We start from the raw sequence: 20,990 nt of genomic DNA on the forward strand, positions 1-20,990 counted from the left end.
ATAGATAAAAGGTTTATTAAAGCAAGTTTCATGTGGCGCGGTCCTGTGTGCCGATTAACACTGGCAAATTCTGACCCTTGATATTTCGAGAAACAAGTCACTGATGAGGGTTTTCAAGGCTGTAGTGATCTAACAGAGGAGATTAGGCTTTGACGCACCTCCTCTAATCTTTCCACTCCCTCTGTTTTTCCATAGTTTTTTGCCCCTGTCTTTCATTTGTCTCCCTTACTTTAGTTTACTTCACATCTTACTAAGCCCGGTATTACTCACATATTGATTGGTGATTGAAAGGACATAGGTTGACTTTTCACATTTCCTTTCTCTGACAAAAAGCGGCTGCTGCTGTCGCAGGCGACCACCTTAACGTCCTTGGGTTTCTTATCTTTTGAGTAGATAGCCTCTTTTACCTGAATAGATGAATGGCTGGTATTTCATTCAGCTGTAACTCAATTGATTAAACTGTATACATTTATATAAATATATCACATACTCATTTGTTTATAAGTCCAATGTATTTGATACTTTATATACCCATTGGTGCTGAATCATAACGATGATTTGAAAAGTTTCTAGAACTTTCCAACTTGTATCTTTTTGTTCCTGTCACGAAAGCCAGAGAAGCTTCCACTGCTCTGTACAGCTTTAACTGCCTGTAGTTTAATTGCATCCTGAATGCTTACAGTACTTTGAAAAGGTTGCCTGGTCTCAGGAAGTGACACGATGATAAATGGGGACTCAGCCAGCACACCTTTAAGAGTTTGTTTCTTGTGGCCTTGATGGATATAATGGAGGTGTTTTACAGGGTTGGTGTGAGGGGAAGAAAGAGACAAACAGCTGCAGTTTAGGAGAGAGTTGATCTCCACAGGAGGCTGGAGCCCCCCCTCAAGGCCGAGGACACAAAAACACATGCACGTACACACGGATATATCCTAATTACTCCAGAAGACATTGCATTGACTTACATTCATTTCCTTTAACCTTACTCATGAAGCTGCCCGTGAGCATTGGAATGATAGAGACACAGAAAGGAGCAGAAGATTACTGACTGAACCAATAGAAGCTGGAAAAATTACTTCTTCAAACATGTATGAAAGACCCCAAATGAACACTGTATTGGAATGATTTTGTCCCAAGCTTTTTGTTCCATTTTGTGTTTCCACTGTTATGTTTTTACTCGGCGAAATTACTATAGTATGTGAATCAGTAATTTTTTACTGTTCACACTCACACCTGTACGGGTTATTTAGAGTTTCCAGTTAACCTAGGCTGCTTGTCACTGGACTGTAAGGGAGCTGGAGTTTGGAAAAAAAACACAGAAAGCACCTGACCGTCTGTGAAGTTTAAACTCCTGAACAGAGCCACTTGCTTTTAATTTGCTCGGCTGTCATGAATTTAAATGCACAGCTTTGCTTAAATACGATTGGGAATAATCTGAAGTAATATCAACAAGAAGGTGTAAATCTCCTCTAGATCTCCTCTCTGAACCAAAACTGATTTCAGGCCGTGTACCTCCCTCAGTGCAGGTCCCTCACTAACACTATTTTGCCATTCAGATACCACTTGGTATCGTCGGGGTGAGTGCAGCGCCTCTCAGCATTCAGGCACTCTTATCTGATTATACCCAAATTGTATCAGACTGTAATCGCACTGCAATTCACCCAGATGCGGGAAGCCGAAATGTGGCACCTTGGATCAAGGGGTGTGATCGTTTGGCGTCTGTGGGATACGTGATGTGATGAACAATGAGCATGTGGTAGTTTTATTCTGCGAATCAGAACTACAAATCACTCTTCATAATTAGGATCACAGAATTTAGCACCGTTTAAATACAGATTACAAAAAAATATATAACCTCATTTAAATATTAATGACGTCACAACTCTAGCTTTTGATACAGCGTGGATCGTGAATTACTGTAAAGCTCCAAGAGTCATAAATACAGCATACATGACAAGTATGTCCTAGGTCTACTGCTTTCATATTTAACACTTCTTCTTCACAGCAGCCAAAACGTGGCAGCCGTAGAAACACAAATACACAAAATATATGTAATGAACACATAAATCAAAATTATAATATCAGCGAAGAGGTTCAGGGTCATAGCACGATGGAGCATTTATCAAATACAAGTAAAAGAGCTGTAACTTGATTTTGAGAGGATTCAAGTACTTTTAATTTGACTTAGGTAATTGCACCATTGATAGTAATTTCATTGTTTTCAAGGAGTTCAGTCATACAGTCCTGTTTCTCTTTGCTTGGTTGGCCGTTCTAACACGGTCTGAAGACAGTTTTTTCTCCTCTAGTTTCAGTCGTTGGAAGTTTTGTAAGAAGTTGCGGTTCCAATATGGCTCCTCCTGTGAGTCAGAACCATTTGACAGGAGGCAGGCTGTTTGGTAAAATGCATGTAGTTATATAACAGAAGGCCCTTGGTGACTGTGATTATGATTCAGTCGAGTTGAACCGGGTGCTTTTCTGTTGCATAACTAGTTGACACCTCTGTGTCCCTTCCATCCATGCACACTCATACACATTATTTGATAAACTGAAGAAGCACAAACAATCCACATGTCCGCTCTCTCTCCTGCCGCTACTCCTTTTGAAGTTTCTGAAGCAGCCCTCCACCCTATGTACACAGGCTCATGGGCGAGCATCACGCTGACATCACTCTTACAAAACCCTCACACTGGTGAAGCATGATTGAAAGTAAGCAACAGGTGGCAACAGGAAATGCATTGACTGCAGTGTTTTTGGTTCCTTTTTGAGTGTTTTCTCTGTTTTTCTGTGCTGTGAAGCTTGTAAAACCGCATAATACAATACTTGTACTTGTTTTATCTCCTATCTTCTTTCAACATCTTGTTTAAAACACATTTGTGAAACCCGAAAAAAGCTTTTCTTTTGTTCCCCCACAACAAATCCTTGCGGTTTTTCAGCTACAAGATTTTAGTTCAATTCATTGTTGTTCAATTATATAAAAGGGCTCTTAGACATTTGACATAATGTCCTTGTTTGAGTCATTATAATATTAGATCAGTGCAAACTAAATGTAACAGATTTGTCAACTTGCTGATTCAGGGCAATATTCCTTGCACAAACAATACCTTTCAACCCATCAATACATCTGAACAAATTATTTTAAAAGACCATATGGAAGAAATTGTATCAATAAAATGTTTTTCCTTTCTGTCGATAAATATTAATTAGGGCTGGGCAAGTTAACTCGTTTTAATCGAGTTAACTCAAGTGATGAGTTAACTCGATTAATTATTTTATCTCGCATTAACTCAGGTTTGATTATTTATTGTTTTATTGTGAAAGTCAGGCTTTTATTTTGTGAAAGTCTGTTGCTGACTGCTGCAGAACAGGAAAAAAGAAAATAATTGGCGGATAAACAATCGAGTTAACTCATCACTTGAGTTAACTCGATTAAAACGAGTTAACTTGCCCAGCCCTAATATTAATAGATAGATAGGTAAATAGTTAGAAAGGTAGATAGATAGATATATTGTAGCAAAAACACAGTAGCAGATATGAATTAATATCATCAAACATGGTTAAATGTATTGGGAAGTTGAAACGACAGAGTTGGAATTGAAGAATAGAATAGAACAACTTTTCAGTTTGATCTGTTTATTTCATTTGTGCAGGAGGAAATAGTGTATAGAATATTATGTCTGTTTAGTTTTAAATGTCAGTACTCTGCTTCTGTATTAAACCCTCCCAAAAAACAAAATGAATTATGAAATCAATAGTGATGTAATTATTTTGACTATTTCCCATCAGTACACTACGGCTTGTGTGGGGAAAAACTCAGATTACAGCCTTTACTGTATCCAGGTGGCCCATCTGGGCAGTGCTGCAAAATGTGTTTCACGTTTTACTCCCCTGGTGTTTCCTTGAGATTTAAGATAAATATCTTCTTTCCTACTTAAGTGCATGAAGGTCAGCTTAATATATCAAGTTGTTTCCTCAAATGGCTATTAACCTCATGTGGTTCCTTTCAGCTTGTTAACATATAAATAATGTGACATGCCATATTTGAGAAATGTTTCTAATTAAGATAAACAGCAGTAAACCTCAGGTTGTGTCTCATGCCAAGGCCTGTCATGCACACAACATGAGAGAAATCTGTAATGAAAACCAGCAGGACAATCCCCCTAATGGCTGTTCATCCTAGTTTCTCAAATATGTACATCTCCATACAGTATTACATGCCTCTATATATCTATCTCTATCTCTCTATCTCTATATCTCTTGCTATCTCTTTCTCTCTAAAAATTACAAAACACCAACGTCAGACGCACTCATCTCTACAAACCAATCAATGTCATGTATAGGTAGATGCAGTCCATGCAGGCAATGATGACAGGATGTATGTCATACAACTCAGATCAAATGTAAACAATGTAGCAAACGCACAAACCTTGATTTAGACTTTCTCATGTGATTATGTCCTTAAAGGCTTCAAATGCCTAAGTCATGACATTTTCCTCCCTTTATTCCTGTTTTTTAGGCACGTTACAAACAGAGTCTGGACCCCACAGTGGATGAGGTGAAGAAGCTTTGCACGTCACTGAGGCGTAACGCCAAGGAGGAGCGAGTCCTCTTCCACTACAACGGTCACGGGGTGCCACGACCTACAGTCAACGGGGAGATCTGGGTCTTCAATAAGGTATCACACACCAACACCACATTTTTCCCCACCTTCACGCACTCCCTCTACATCTCTTAACCTTTGCTGGAACGAGGTCCCAACATAGCCTGATTATTTTTTGTTGTAATGTCATAGGCTGCGATTACATGTGCACCCTAAATGAAAATATTATGTGATCAAGGATAAAATCTGATTATTTTATGTCAGCCACCAATAAATAAAGTCGCCTGAAAAGAATGAGAAAAGAAACTGGTGTCACTGGACATCCCAGGACTGTAATAAACACAACACAGTATTGTTTGTTGTAGTGTTGTGGGAAAAAGGGCTATGGCGAGTTATGCGTGTCGTAAGAAGATGGCTGCGCCTAGTCAAAGCACGGATTCACCTGAAGAACAAGCTGGAGCGGGGAAAAGTCGCACCCGATCATTTAGAGTGTGGGAGTTTTTAGTCAAATGCTGAACAGCATGGTGCACTGTAAGCTCTGCTCTGTAGGCTGCTCAACTTGAATTTACAGTGTTTTGATATTCCCCCACAAAGTTACTTGAATTTTACTTTGTTTTTTCATTTATTTTGTTGTTGGGCAGCTTAATGTAGACGGCATTATATTCCTTTTACTTTAATGGAACAAGCTCTTGCACTACTTTTTATTTTGGGGAGAGTATGGGATTGCAAAAGGCAAGACTAGCAGTTCAGACTGAGCTTTTTTCTTTTTTTTTGTGGAATAATGCTTGAAGCCAGAAGTTAGCGAGAGAGTCACAGAAAATCTGCTTCTGGCAATTATCAGGCAGTGCATGTTCATGTGTTTTGGGGGCGTAGCTTTGACAAGAGGGCAGATGGCTTTGTTTTTGTGTAGCCTGCTCTTGTTAGCTTTTTCCAGGCTTCCCATCCTAGCTTAATATGTCAATACCATCAAAAGAAATCGTACTGATATTGATACAACCACTGATTGATGGCAGGCTCTACTGTTCAGATTCAGCAAGTGCACCATGGTAGTGGACTAGTCCATCCTCTCTCCCAGGAACTTAAATTACCCAGAGTTCCCTGGGGTCAAGATGAATGAAAATTACATGAGCACATCAAAAGGTTGCTGGGTTCTTGTTGTGGTCAAGAAGTGCAAATCATTTCACAACCCAACATAAAAGCACATTGTACCTGCAGGCTGTGATCCCAGGGCTTAGCTCCACTTGGGTGCAGAGAGTCGATGACCTGTGAATCCGAGATAAAATATTAAGTTGTTCATTGCCGTGTCCTATAAGTAAGCACCCACTCAGAGTGATGCACCGCTGCTGTCTGGGCTTAGCTGTTGCCTACTTGTCCCCATTGCACCCTCATGTCTTATTTCCTCTTCCCTTTCTTCATCCTCCTTCCGTTATCTCCTCATACTCATTCCTTTTCCTGTAAAATGAAACTGCCGTGTCACTGGCAACTCACACAAGAGATCCGTTGGGATTTAGTGTTGTCTGGGAACCAAATTTTATTATATATAATTGAATGCGTTTCTACCATCGTCATTTTTCTGTCTCTATCACTCCCCCTCATTATTATTTTCCCTTTTCAACTATTTCTCCCTCCCTCTGCTCTGCTCACACTCTTCATCAAACAGATGACTAGTTAATAATTAAGCACAAATCTATGAAAGTGAGTTCTCAGCAATACCAGGATCTACTCTCACTTTAGCACCTTCTCTCTCTCTCACAACTTTTCTTTTCAGAACTACACCCAGTACATCCCGCTGTCCATCTACGACCTGCAGACGTGGATGGGGAGCCCGTCCATTTTCGTCTACGATTGCTCCAATGCTGGAATCATCGTCAAGTCGTTTAAACAGTTCGCCCTGCAGAGAGAGCAGGAACTGGAGGTGGGCAGTAACACAAACAAACACACTCATCCTTTGCACATTGTTTACAACACAGCAGCCATGAATGCGTCGAAGGTGACAGAAAGATAAATACATATATTTGATATAATTTTTTTTTTTTTATTACAAACGTATGCAGTCAGAGTGTCGACAAGTATGATTTGTTAACAAATTCCTGTGGCAATCAGGAGCTGCTTCTTACCCGACCCTAACCTACTGGACTGAATCAGAATGCGGATTTCGGTGCCTGATTTTGTAGGCTGGCTCTAGCAGCTTGTAGCGTTAGCCTACAGTTAGCCAGTAGCTACCTGAATCTCAAGTTGATATTGTGGCTGTATTTCATGTGAAAGGATTTCAACATTTGAGTTTGAGGTGCAGCAAATGTTTGAAAACCATTCATTGTAAAGGGAGGAACATGAACAACTCAATAGTCACTAGGGATGGGTATCGTTTGGTTTTTATCCGATACCGGTTCCTAACCGATACTTTTAAAACGATACCGGTGCCTAAACGGTGCCTGAACCGATACTTTTTTCAAAAAAGTGCACAAACCGATGCTTGACTAAGAAAGGCTTTTTTTATTGCCAAATATATTAACTGTTTAAAGTAGATTATAAATATAAATAAATACAAAACCCTTTTTAACTTAAAACTATGAATAACATACGAACTGTTAACAAAAGTTTACACTTTACTTAAATAAATAAAAATAAATACAAAACACACACACTCTGACTCGTGACTCTGACTTCGGTGCCTGAGCCAAATGAAGACTGAGGGTCTTCATTTGGCTCCATCACTCAGAGACCCCCGTGTCTCCGCGGCGGGGGCTGTCGCAGGCAGGCTTCGGCCCGCCTTCGTCCCCCTAAAATGCAGTCGCTTTTATGAAACATTTCTCGGCATGGTCTTCGCTCCTCCCGCCCCGAGCCTTTCAAAGCCGACCCGGAGCCGGGCGCATCTCCTCCGTGGCGGTGCTGCGCCCGGCGGAGAGGTGTCGCGAGGAGATCCCCCCCCCACACCACCTGAACGGAAGCCCTGACGCACGCGGGGCGAGGGCAGCGCGGGGACAGGAGTCTGTCCACCGGCAGCCGCGGCCGACATGCGGGGGCCCGGCGGCCGGCGGGAGCCGCCGCTTCCCGTGAAGGCAGGAGCGGAAGTGTGAGGAGGCGGGACGAGCGGAGACCTCAGTCTTCAATTGGCTCAGGCACCGAAATGAGGCACCGAAATCTCCGTTGCATTTCGGTCCGGGTAGGTACCGGTTGTATTGGAACCGGTTCCATATTGGAACCGGTTCTCGGTACCCAACCCTAATAGTCACCAGGCGACACACATGATACATTGAAATTAGAGAGATGATCCATGTTTGACTGTTGGGTCAGGTTATATACGTTATCAAATTTTGTTAATGCAAATGTGTTTAGTTTTGAGCTTATTTATGTTTTTATATTGACGTTAATTATACTTTAAACTTTAAAATTGAAGGACGATAAGAAAATATTAAAGTATTGGCAACCCCCCCGAAGAGACACAAGGTTAGTATTTGTTATTAAACAGTAACGTTGTTTGTGTATCAAGTTTATGTCTAGCAGTAGTAATTTGCTCATATTGATTTATAATCGGAGTTAATGTTGGCTTAATTTAGCATGGTTCCGAGTTATGGAAATGCAATCCAGTTGTTAGAAAAGACAACTATGTAATATAATATAATGTTAATTTTTGTGTCTCCAGCCTTCATGGTGTTTTGGGGGATGTTCAATAAACCTAAAAATCATATACGGTTGAAAACTTGAATTTCGAGCTCCAATTTGCCTTAGCAATAGAAATAAGTCTTCTATTGATAACTGTCGACCCTTAAAGAAATGGTATCAATAATGGCACCATTCAGGCATGGAACCTTTTTGAAAGTATAGAGTTAGTATTAGTATATTAAAAAAACAAACTAAATGACCCCCAACCCCAAGGCGTAGGCGGACGATTATCTACTGATGTTTATTTGTTATTAGTGAAACAGTGGGTGTTACTTGCACAAATGATGTGGTACTTGCACATATACTACATAAACACAAACAAATATACACACACTCATCTACATAGTACTAATACAGGAGATCTAAGTGGCACGAGTCAGTGTCGATTCATGATTGTCAGCTATTACAAATCCCAGATGTGCTCAGTGCTGCTATCCGACAACGCACACAACACACACACACACACACACACACACACACACACACACACACACACACACACACACACACACACACACACACACACACACACACACACACACACACACACACACACACACACACACACACAGTGTTACAGCCCCAATCCTTTTACTATTTCATCTCCCTTCTCTCTCATTCTCTTTCCTGGTGTGGCATGTTATGTGAATTCCTAATAAGACCATGCTGTCATTCATCTCAATTATTTATGGAGCAGTTTCAGTCAGACTGTAGATTAGCAGAGAGGGAGAGAGGAGAGAGAGAAAGGTACAGATGGAACAGTATGGAGCACAGAGGCAAAGCTAAGGGAAAGAAGAGCTGCTGTGAAAGCTGCATTACCAGTGAAAGAAAAGGTGAAGGCAGCAGGCAAACTGTTGAGTTGCCGCAGTATTTGAAAGAACTCGTGACGAGTGTCTCTCACCATCCACAGCCTCTGCTGCTTTTCGTTGTTTAACTTTGCAGAGATCAGTTTAGGGCTGCAGCTTCACAGATAAAATCTAAACTCTTACCATGCTCAACATCAGAGACTTACTCCTAATTTGTGGAAGCAGAAATACTGAATAATTCATCTGCACCATATGATTTAAGTTTGACCAATGTAGTCATTTGTCAGAGTAAATTAGTTATCTACAAACAAGATTGTTTTTGTTTCCTTTCGACAAACGTGCTTGTCATTGTCCAGGTGATGTCTTTATTGAGGGCAGGTGTGACTCAGGAGGTAGACTGGTCAAGTGGAAGGTCAGTGGTTTGATTCCCAGCTCCAGGAAAGATGATGTACCTGATGACTATGCCATTAGTGTGTGAATGGGAGGCATGAGTATATGCTATAAATAGAAGCAGTCTGAGTGAATGGGTGAATGCGACCTGTGTAAAGCTCTTTTAGTGGTCGTTAAGTGTAGAAAAGTGCTTTATGAATGGAGTCCATTCAGCATTTAGCTGCAACGAGTGTCATGGAACTGGGTTGTGATTTGTAGGATTGTCAAGTAACTAAAAAATGTACATTAAGTATTATATTCAGTGTACGACTGCTTACAGCCCCTGTACAGCCCCTAGTGACTGAGACGTCTCAGACAAGTACATTAATGGAAAATACAAATTCACAGAACACAACTACAAAAGCTACAACACAACCGGAAATGCCACACATTCTAAAAACAACATATGCAGTGAAGCTTTGGCTTTTGAAGTTGTACTGCCACTTTTGCATTTTAGTTGTCTGTTGTTTTCTTTTAATGAGTTTGTGTGTGAGACGTCCTGGCCACGGTACCTGTAGGAAGGCGGAGTAATAGCATACCAGTGTTGCCATCTATAGGCAACTGAATGAATAACTGCTGTGCTCAACCTCACAACCGCTATTTAAAAGAAAAATTTGAATAGTTGCTATCTAAGTGGTTTTTCGGAAGGGGTTCTGTTTTTAGGAGTTAGCTTCAAATAGAGCAGAGCTGAAATCCCATTTTTGGGGCACATACTCCTTCATCTTCGAGCTACTTTGGACAAAGGAAAATGAGTAAGGGTCTGGGTTCTTTCAAAGCTACAGCCAACATTGAAGTTTTAGCTCTCTCTTGTTATTTAAGTGTAATTCTCATCAGATATTTGCCCTCAGCCTTGGCAATGAATCTTGTGAAGTGGCAGTGTCACCTTAAGCTGTAATCTGCTGCATGGCTGACGCAAAAAAAATTGACAAGCACTTGCTCTTTGTTGGAGACAGTATTTTAACTTGATGGTTGCAGGGCTGACCATGTACTCTGAAGGCATTATTTGCATGACTGCACAAAAAGTGTTTATTTAAAGGTGGGGGCTTCAGGGTTTAAATGCAGTGTTTCAGTGGGAAAATATATAGAGGAGGTCCCCCAGTTGAAAGCAAGGGAAGTTGCATAATGTTCATAAGCAATCTTTCCACCTGAGTGCTTGTCCTTTTCACCCACTCATACAGGAAGTATATGATGGGAAATGGAAGGAGGGGGTAATGGAAGGTAAAGAGAGAGGCGACGACTTCCAGAGACTTTTGAATCATGCAGGAGATGATCCAAGCGGGAAGTCCCCCTCCTCGCCCATGAACATCTCTATCCTTATCCCTCTGACGCGACACTTTGTGCATGCTCATGGGTGGTCCCAAGTGGGATCAAGAGAGAGCTTCACATGCACAGTTTTGTCAGCCATTTTTAAATGGCTGAGCATTAAAGATACATATGAGGGGAAAGATAGGAGAAGGTGTTATATGAACTCCTCCTTCAATCCATTCAATTAAATAGTCAGCCTGTTGTTGTGTGTGTGTGTGTGTATGTGTGAGTGGGTGTATGTGTGCGTGCATGCACATGCTCTGAGTGCTCTATTATAGGGCCTTGTTTTTTCCTTTTAAATATCCCATCACTTCCTCCATACATTCAGCAAACGTAGCCACTGTGTGTGTGTGTGTGTGTGTTTAGGGTTAGGTCTTTATGTTGCCTGGCTGCTCACATTAAGCCTCCACCAGTTCCTTCTATCAGTTTAGTAAATGATTAATTTGTAAAAATTATTGCTCCACAAGAGTTGCCTTTCGGTTGCCCTGCGTGCACGTGTGTGACTGCCCTGATCCCCCTCCCCTGCAAGACTAGTCTCAGACATAAGTGGAGGTTTTCCAAAAGGACATTTTTGTTAATTAAATAATTCCCTGATTATCCCCAGTGTAAACGAGGAAAAAGAAAGCTGCCATGGTGATTTTCATGATAATTGGAGAGATTACAATATGCAAATGTGATAATTATAATGGATGCTTGGCATTAATCAGCTGCTGCTGGCAATCTTGTCGTATTTATGGTTGGGATCATTGCAGCAGACTTTGTCCACTCTCAGGGGATAATGTTGTCATGTTAACACCACAAGAGACCTTAGAAATTAACGCTGCCTTGTTTGTTATGTCTGTCTCTGCAAGCAAGCAAACATTCTCTTCTATAGACGTAGAAAGAGGGACAAGAGGAATTGCATTACAAGAAGATTGGCACAAATCCACACAGAACCGCACAGAAACGACCGGGCACACACACACACACCTGCAAGCATTGCAAAGAGAAATCCAATATTCATGTTCTTTGGGAAAAAGGGGCACATGCACAGATACACACATGATCACACCCCCTCCCATTAATTAAGATTATTCTTCTGTATATTTAATATAATGATTTATTCATGTGCGTGCAGAGCCCCTTATAGAGCAGCATTGTAAATACATCATGTCTCACACTGAGATCAGAGCTTCCGCTGCAGCTGCCTCAGTTCCACCACTTATTATATAGTCGACTAATGAGTTATTGGACTAGCAGAGAGCAGGAAGGGAGTGCAGTATATACAGGAGCGCCGAGGCATTACATAAATCCACAATGCCTCATCACAAGTCTTTTTTCAGTTTGATTAGCTAAACTGGGAACTGGATTGAACACTTGAATCAGGTCGTGGCAGTTTTATGAATAAAACACTTTACTTTGTGTTGCTTGTGCAGCCTACTTTAGAGATAGAATTTCTCCTGCCTTGTTTCCTGTTTTTCTTTGGGCAGCCTGGAGATCATATTGGTTTTCCGGTCTGATGGTCTAATCATCTTATTCCCCCCTTTGGGCACAGAAAGAGGAGCGCGTCCTCTCTGTTCTCGCCTCAGGTAATGTCGGTTTACCCCAACATGTGTCAGGCGCTGAGCTCCGGCACATTGCAAACTGGGAAGCCCAAGAAGTAGTTTCCCTTCTCAAGCTCTGGTGTTTCACCCGCTCTACTGTGCAATATGTGTCCCCATGTGAACATATGTGTTCTCTTATATTATATCCGTGCTCCCTTGCATAATTGTGTGTATTCATGTAACTGTAGATTGATTTCCTAGGGAGTTGGTGCCAGACAGTTTGTGGGTTTTTCACACGGACTCCTGCTAGGCCTTAGTGCCTGTTGCCCCAGAAGTGTTTGCAAACACAGAAATGGTTTTAGCACTTGAGGCAGCATTTTTCGCTGCCGTTAACAGAAAACCATTACGGCCGTTTACAGCTCCTCAAGACACTTAACAGTTACAGTTTGTAATTTATGCCAAATCTCCTCTCTACTGTCAGCTAGCCCAGGTGTGCAGAATATGATCACATCCTATTTATGCATCCCAACCAAATGTTCCAGAATGAAGTGAATTGGGCTAGAGAAAAAAAGTTAAGGCGTGAAGTAATTCCTTTATGTTTTTTCTTAGACAATTCATCATGGCATTACGCCAGTGAGAGGTGCAGTTGGCATTATTATGGATACATATTATTTAGAAAAGAAAAAAACTATATCAATTAAGTCAGTTTAAAATGATGAGCAGCATGAGGCAGACTTTTTTGGAATAATAGAGGCTTGAGCTTTGAAGAAAAGAGGTAATAATAATTATAATAATCTCCCCCTAATTTCTTAACATGGGCAGGGCTGAAGAGTGAAAAAGAAACAAGCCATAACAGTCAGTGATGATAAAGAGAAGTCTTGGACTGCTGCCTCCATTAAGACCCACAGCTCATTAAAGCCTATTTAGCAAAAGACAAACCACGCTCAACTCCCGGCAAACAAATCAGCACAACAACAATGCAATGAGCACATAAATTGTCAAGAGCCACAAATATAATCAAAGTTTTACATCGTATGAAAGCCTCCTTCATTTTTCATTTTGGCAAGTATTGACGGAGCCGTCACAGAGTGTCGAAATACCACACTTACTGTGTTCCCAAAACAGATAAGAGGATTGTTTACCAGTGACGACCGCCTGCTTAGGAGGCAAAGCAAGAAGAAAATGTCCTCACAGGGATCGATAAACTATCACATTAGCATTTTGGTATCGAAATGTCTCAGGCAGTGCCTCAAATGCACTGTTTTGCCTGGAAGCACATGGTGGCCAACCTGGAAAGAGGACTTGTTTGTTTATTTTGCAATCTTATTTTCCTCCTGTTTTTATGCAACAGAGGGAAAACAAAACAGAAAGGAAGGGATTTTTATGGCTTGTCTCATGCTGTACGTAAAGAAGCAAAAGAGTTGAACTCACAGTGTGTTTTGGTTTTTCACTGAAATTCCTCTTCTCTTTACCCGACTCTGCATTTCAATTTTAATGTGATAAACACATTACAGAAGCTCCTGAAGATGATAGAAAATTAATCTCTGTAGACAAGGTTCAGTTGATAATACATTTAAATGGGTTTGAACGAAAAAAATGTAGATCCATTTTTAAAATGAGCTTTAGAATCTATCTATTATTCAGAGAGAAAAATGTGTTTTTCGGATCATATTTTGACTTTGACTAATCATTTCCAAAAGTTTATCAAGATACCCTCCCAGGTAACACTCCCAGCTAGTTTGATGAAAATCATACACACACACAGATGAAAACATCTGCTCGACGTATAAGGTCAAAATGGAGAAATCGGCACCGCGAACATGAAAATCAACAGTAGTAGTGTCCTCTGACAGACACAACACTGGCCTCAAACTAGTTTCCCCTCTTTAAAGTCAAGATGTCTTTCAACCTGCTTTCCGTCTGTTTCTGTCCTTCAGTCATTCATGTCCTCAGACAACAGGTCAGACTTTGGAGCAATTAAATAATTCAGCGTTTCACTTCTGAGACCCAGATTATTTTTGGCATCACTTCCTGCTTTATACTTGAAATCCTCCTGGTCAGAGATGCTCATTTTTACAGGCAGGATGCAGCACTTGACGAATTCTGTTCACGTTCGAAAGAGTTACTGGACTGCTGTTATGTTTTCATACATTACATGTCGGCTTTTTCATTGATCTGTCAAGCGTCGACACAATCTTGAAACCCAATTTCACACATTTTCCGAAATAAAAGCTCTGTAATTCAGCTCGATACAAAGCAATGCATCAACAAAACAAATGTTTTGCTTTTTATTTGAAGACGAATTGCCGAACAGGAAGGAATTCTATCATGTTGTTGCACTGACAGAGGGCAGTACCTGCCACACTCATGACTGTCTGAGTCTTAAGGGTTAACAAATGCTGTCATTTTGTGTCTGCTCAGGTGGCAGCCATCAACCCCAGCCACCCACTCGCCCAGATGCCGCTGCCCCCTTCTATGAAGAACTGCATCCAGCTGGCAGCCTGCGAGGCCAGCGAGCTGCTGCCCATGAACCCTGACCTCCCCGCTGACCTGTTCACTTCCTGCCTCACCACGCCCATCAAGATTGCGCTACGATGGTAACCTCTCTCCCACTTATCTTCCTTCATTTTGCCACAATTCATCTTCTGACAAGACATAAAAAAACTGAAACCCTGAGGAACTCAATAGATTATGTGTTCCACATGCTACATTGCTTTAAATTCACTCTGAAGTAATGAGTTTTTTTTTCTGTGAATTTCTTTCACCTAGCTGACAGTGTGCTCCAGTAATGAACCAGAATAGACTTTAAACAGCAGGAGGAGAAACTTTATAACAATGCATAGGAAATGTATGGTTATGGTTTTTCACAGTTGGTAAGAAAATGTCAAAGGATTATGAAGTTCTTTTCTGCTCATGATCTGTTGAGTCTCCCTGATTTGAATTTATTTTTAATGTGAAATCAGCACAAGGTCGTTATAATTGAGTTTTTAATCAAAAAGTTTACAAAAATTGTGACTTTTTTTGAGTATTTTTATTAATTTCTCATCCAGGTAACTCTTTATTTGTAATCATGTATAGAAGGAACACCCTTTTTCACTGACCGAGCAGTAAATGATGTGCCAGTCATTTATTCATGCCGCTGTTAGGAGCAGGTTGGATCACTGCTCGGGCACAATGATGTGTCCTGAGCTGAGAGCAAACATTATTCTGTTCACCGACCCTGCTCAGTATTCAGCCATTGTGTGAAATATTCAGCTACGATGCTACATGTAAACTGAAATCATCCACAGCGAAGCCGAGATGATGATCCCTCTGGAACATGCTTCAGTAGAATAGGGGAGAGATATTCAGGCAAAATCAGTTAATGTGGGCGACATGGCTCATACACTGGCTTGAGGTCCAGAGCATTCAGAAAGTATTCATACCCCTTCACTTCTTTCACATTTTATGTCGCAGCCTTGTGTGTAAAATAATGAAACACTTTAGTATACAGACCCTCTACTTAAGTGGTTTTAGTCATGAACTCAGGGACATTTTTGTACAATGTAGTTCAGGTTGAGTTTTCCTTTCACATATGAAGGCAGCAGGAGATTCTCCAAACACATTCACAACACAAAAGAATCTTTGCAAATGGAAATTTTCTTCGGTGTCGTCTATGTGAATGACTGCTCTTTTATATTTTTTATCCTGAGATATTTGTATATTTAGTAGTTTTTCTCAGTTAGAAACCACATCAATATGCCCAATTGCCCTTCGTGAACCCTTAAGATAATCTCCTGCTGTATTCTCACAAGGGCTTATTTAAACATTATCCAGAATTTTTACTCAGGTCTGGTCGGAGAAAGTCCCTAGAATGTCCGCCGCAACTGATGTAGTCATTTTCAGATAATTTCAGCAGATTATCCAGTGTTCAGTGTGTGTCAGAAAAGCATTTTATGACTCTTGAATTTAGCTCTTGATCATCTTTATGATGTTTCTACGTCTTGTGTAATTTATATCTGTAGTCGAAGATGGTCAAGAGAAATGGGAGGTACCTGAGCTAAATCTTAACTGCAAATAAAGAATTAAAATACTAATTTCATATTTCTGTTAAAACACAATTCTAAACCCTTTTCTCCACTGCCTTAAAGGGCATTGAGTGTTGATTGTTGAGTGTAACATGTATTTAAATGATTTGTGCAACTGCTACATACAAAATTTGACGAAAGGTAAAGGGCACTGGATACTCTCTGAAAGCAGCATGATGCATGATTCATTCAGAGGACTGTACTGACGGTGCTTCAAGCTGAGGCAGGAGCACATGAGTTGCGTCAGCCAGTCGACTGTCTTTGGGGCACAGTGAGCGTGGGGTAGCTTTCACACTCCAGCAAAGATGATTACATCAGCCCCAATCCCCTGTCAATATAAAATTCATACACATACATGAATGTATTTGCTGTAACTCCCCATCATGTGGGGTGTAATTTCAGAAACATATCGACAGCCGGCGCCTGTCTGTTTGTCATTTGGTTTATTTGTAAGCAGGGTCACACAAAAACAACTGATCAGATTTCCATGTAACTTGGCGGAAGGACGTGGTACGCACCAGGACGATTTTACAAATCCAATAGATCATGTATCTTGAAAGGACATTTTTTTTGTGTATTTAGGGTATTGATATTAATGAGTGTCTGCAGGTGATTAACTCATCCTGCACAGAACTACGTGCTTACAGTATATTCAGTGTCTCTGCAGTGAACCAAGTCCATTTTGTGTCATTAATCCTCACTTATCTGCACTGTTCTTTGCATTTTAATGACTGAATTCACTTTGCACACATTAAAAGTCACAAGGATGGTTTAACAAATGTCGAGCTAAAGATTTGAAAGCGGTGGATAACTTAAGTTTGTAAGTGAGGAAGACAGGTTGCCTTGGGAAGGTGTCAGACAAAACCAGCAGAATGTTTCTTCTCTGCCATAAATGGTGAAAGATTTCGTTTATCTTCCTCCTCTCTAAATCCACAGCCCGCTTTGACCTTCAGCATAATGAGGTCTCGGTGCTTTGCCATTAATATTGATATTCCCTACCAACAACCCATTACGGAAAATAAGTTGCTAAAAAACTGCTGGATAATATTGACTGAGCTATTCCTTAATACCCATTACATCCAGAAATGGATGTCATTGCGCCAAGGGGAAAGTTGGGAACTCTCCTTCCTATTAAGCACGTAGTCGGGTCAGTGTTTCTGTAATAATTTTACTTGTTGCCTGGTAATGAACTTGGATAAATTTATTCTTGTATTAGCCTATATATGCATTATATATTACATTTTCTAACTTAGCACAGATGAGTTTGATAAGCTAATTCAGCATGAATATTAAGTGAACACCAAAGCTTCAAAGTATAAAATAACAATTTTGATGATAATTTATTCAGTCGACTTGTATTTACATTTTGATAGTAACAAAATGTTACGATGATGTAAATAGATTACTCAGAAAATCTAAGTATTAGAAATTGTGTTTGTTTTCTTTCTGAGAACTTCTCTTTTAGGTAGGGTTGGTGATTTTTATCTGAAACATTTTTATTCATCTTATTTGTTGGAATCCTCAACACATCCCAATAGCCATCAAAACGTTGTGTCTTTGGTCCTCGTTGCTTACTTTAATAATAGGTCAAGAGGCAATACAATTGATCAAGGTGACATTGATCTTAGGGGGACTCACAGAAAAGTCGGCCTCTGGCAGTTGTTGAGTGCGCATCCACGTGACTGATGAGAGGGGGTGAGATGTATAGGTTGCATATATTCAAAGTGAAGCCTGGTCTTGCTGACTTTTACAAACTCGAGCTTTAAGTTTGTGGTTTTTGAAACAGGAAATAATAAATTCTTACGATGTAAATTTTTTTTTTTATAGTTTTGTGTGTGTGTGTGTGTGTATATATATATATATATGCACTAAAATCCATTCTTACACAAGTAAGTGCCATTACTCATTTACGAGCATTAGGATTCTTCTCTTCTTCTACTGCCACACCTAGAATTTGCCATTTTCCCATTTTCCCATTATTGTCTTTTGACTGCTGTTCAGAGGTTTGATTCAAATCCGAGGCCTTGGAGGAGAAAGGTACTGCATGCTGGTGGACATTACTAATTCTCTACTTAGTCCACAGCTGCTGCTCAGTGTCCTCCTGTCAGGTTTGGTAGAGAATAACAATTTGATTGAGAAGAGTTCCGATGCACAAAAACCTCCCTACTGGAATAAACATGACAGCTGTGGTCTGCATTTCCGTCAACCTTCTCCCCAACTTTCTCTGAGATATGGAACTCGTCGAAAGTCTCCCAGGATAAGGCATCCCCCCCCCCCTTACCCTGTCCTCCCTCTTCATATTCTTCATATAGTTAGTTGCTGACTTTCCCATTTGCTTATTATTTCTAAATGAAGACTTGCGGAGCTGTCTTCTCTGTAATTTCACACAGCCCCAGAGTGAAAAAGGGTGAAGAGAAAATGGGGAAGGGCTAGGGTGGAGTTTGGCAGACTGAGAGTGGGCGGATGCAGGGATTCACTGATGTGCAGGCTTACCTTGGCTTTAAAACTTTAATTAGATGCACTGAGGGATGGGTGATGGGGTTTTCACACAGAGAGAGAGAGAGAGAGAGAAAGATAGAGAAATGGGGAGTGCCAGGCAGAATGAGTGCATATGTACCTTTCATTGCTCAGCTGAGCAGAAAATCATTACTGACGGAGTGCCATCTTCAAGGGATATCCCCACTGCTGCTATATGGGGAGGGGTGGAGGAGATGAGCGTCTTAAAATAGAGATGGAGGGAACAGGTTGAAATCAGGGGTTTGCATTGGACAGATGAAGGAATGAACGTTTTCAGTTATTGTTTTAGCTTATTTGGGGTTCTAGTGATAAACATATTTTCTCATAAAAAATATTCAAGTTCCCCAGAGGATGAATGCATAGCACTGAAGAGATTCTAAAACTTTTCATTTTGCACCACTACCGACCAGTGCAGGTCGAGTTCAAGAATCAAGTTCTGACGAATGAGAAATAATACTTGATAAGTTTCAAACACAATTCAAAGTGTTGAGATTATCTGTTCAGCAGCATGAGCAATGATGCCTGATTTACTGAAGAGAACATGAAATAGGTGAACATTTGTCATTCAGCAACTATCCCTCGCTGTTATTCTCCCCCTTTTTCCAACAGTAGCTCCAAATGTAAAATGAAAGTCGTATTTGGAACTGCCTGTCATGATATTTAATATTTACAGACCATATATTATAATAACTTTGAGATGCTTGACTTTTTCTGTAGCATCACTGTTTTGGTCAAAGTGTAACATCTGTAACAATAGGATCATAGTGAAATGTAGTAGATTCATGCATGTTGAGTAACAGTTAACACTGGTGATGCTACAGTCTTAGCTGACCTTTGTGGTTAGTAGTAATCAGTAAATCTTTGAAGATAATGATCATCCTAATAAGATCATCTGCTAATCATCAGAATGTTATCATTAGTTTAATATGTGAGCACAATTACATTAGCATTTCATCAAAGCACCTCTTTACCAGCACATAACACAGCTTCCCAGAGCAGGAAGCGCAGTCTTAGACCGTTGTTAAGGACCCTAATGTGGCTCCTCATGAACAATAGAAAGATTACTTTGGAGTAACTTATCAGGGAGATGCGAGGGTGCATCACCTCTGTAATTCAGCCCTTTAGGGAGGAAGCAGGCAGCAGCGATGGATCTTTGTAGAATGCAAAGCAGGCTGAGCCAACTCCTTGGCAAGCGCCTCGCTCTCCATCTCTTCAATATTGCACCAATACCACCAGCTCTACACATGCTAACGTAGACCCTTGGGTGCCATGGCTTCCTGCATGTGTGTGAATAATCAGGTGTGCACTTACACAGAGGCAGTGCGCACATGCTGTTAATGCTGCTGATGATATGTACATGTAAGTTTTTCAACTCAGCTATGAAACGTACGATGGTGAGATGAAGACGTATCTGTATGTATGTGCTGTAAACAATATGAGTTTTTTTCATGAGCAGCAACACAGATGAAATTTTAATGGGAATGCAGCAGTAAGGGCCCACGTGACACACACACACACACAGAGACAGAGCTATGTATCTGTCGTTTCCATGTTTCCAGCTTCTATATGTGGAATGAGGAAAAATAAACACTAACAATTGGTATTTATAGCCTGAACACACACACAGAGACAAAAACCATATGGGAGTCTTCGCTTTGATAACTGAAATGTAAATTATGTGGAAAAGTGTTGACACACCTATCTTGATTTCGATCTTGAGGAAATGTTGTGTAATACTGCATATATCTTATCTGACTAGCTTGTGGAGACCTTTTTTAGAATTTTAAGAGCACAACAAGTTTACCTTCGAAAAACACTTCATACATACAGTAAACATGAGACCTCAGCACTGCCTGTTCCTAAGGTTTCAATATATGCTGACGTCACACATGTGTATAATTGTTACACAGCCTGATCAAAATCTCGCACTGCTGCTTTCAGTTGCATATACATTTACCTATACATGCACCTTGTCGTTATAAAAGGTCAAAAGTTAATATCTCACAAGCTAAATTATGTATTTACCATAACTCATTATTGTAGGATAGCTTTAAACAATCTCTCAAAAAAAGCTGTGTCAACTATG

At 40.5% G+C, this 20,990-nt stretch overlaps 1 protein-coding gene across 4 annotated transcripts in view; it reads left to right on the top strand.

The window, feature by feature from the left end:
* rptor (regulatory associated protein of MTOR, complex 1) overlaps window positions 1-20,990 on the top strand; it is a 152,091-nt gene that overhangs the window by 51,743 nt on the left and 79,358 nt on the right. For all 4 annotated transcript variants that reach the window (XM_061088248.1, XM_061088264.1, XM_061088256.1 and 1 more), the window contains exons 5-7: window positions 4,511-4,669; window positions 6,363-6,509; window positions 14,742-14,917. In XM_061088248.1, coding sequence (XP_060944231.1) covers window positions 4,511-4,669; window positions 6,363-6,509; window positions 14,742-14,917 — 482 coding nt within the window. The remainder of the gene's footprint in view (window positions 1-4,510; window positions 4,670-6,362; window positions 6,510-14,741; window positions 14,918-20,990) is intronic.

The sequence above is a fragment of the Limanda limanda genome, chromosome 2, assembly GCF_963576545.1.
Source record: "Limanda limanda chromosome 2, fLimLim1.1, whole genome shotgun sequence".
Lineage (NCBI taxonomy): Eukaryota > Metazoa > Chordata > Actinopteri > Pleuronectiformes > Pleuronectidae > Limanda > Limanda limanda.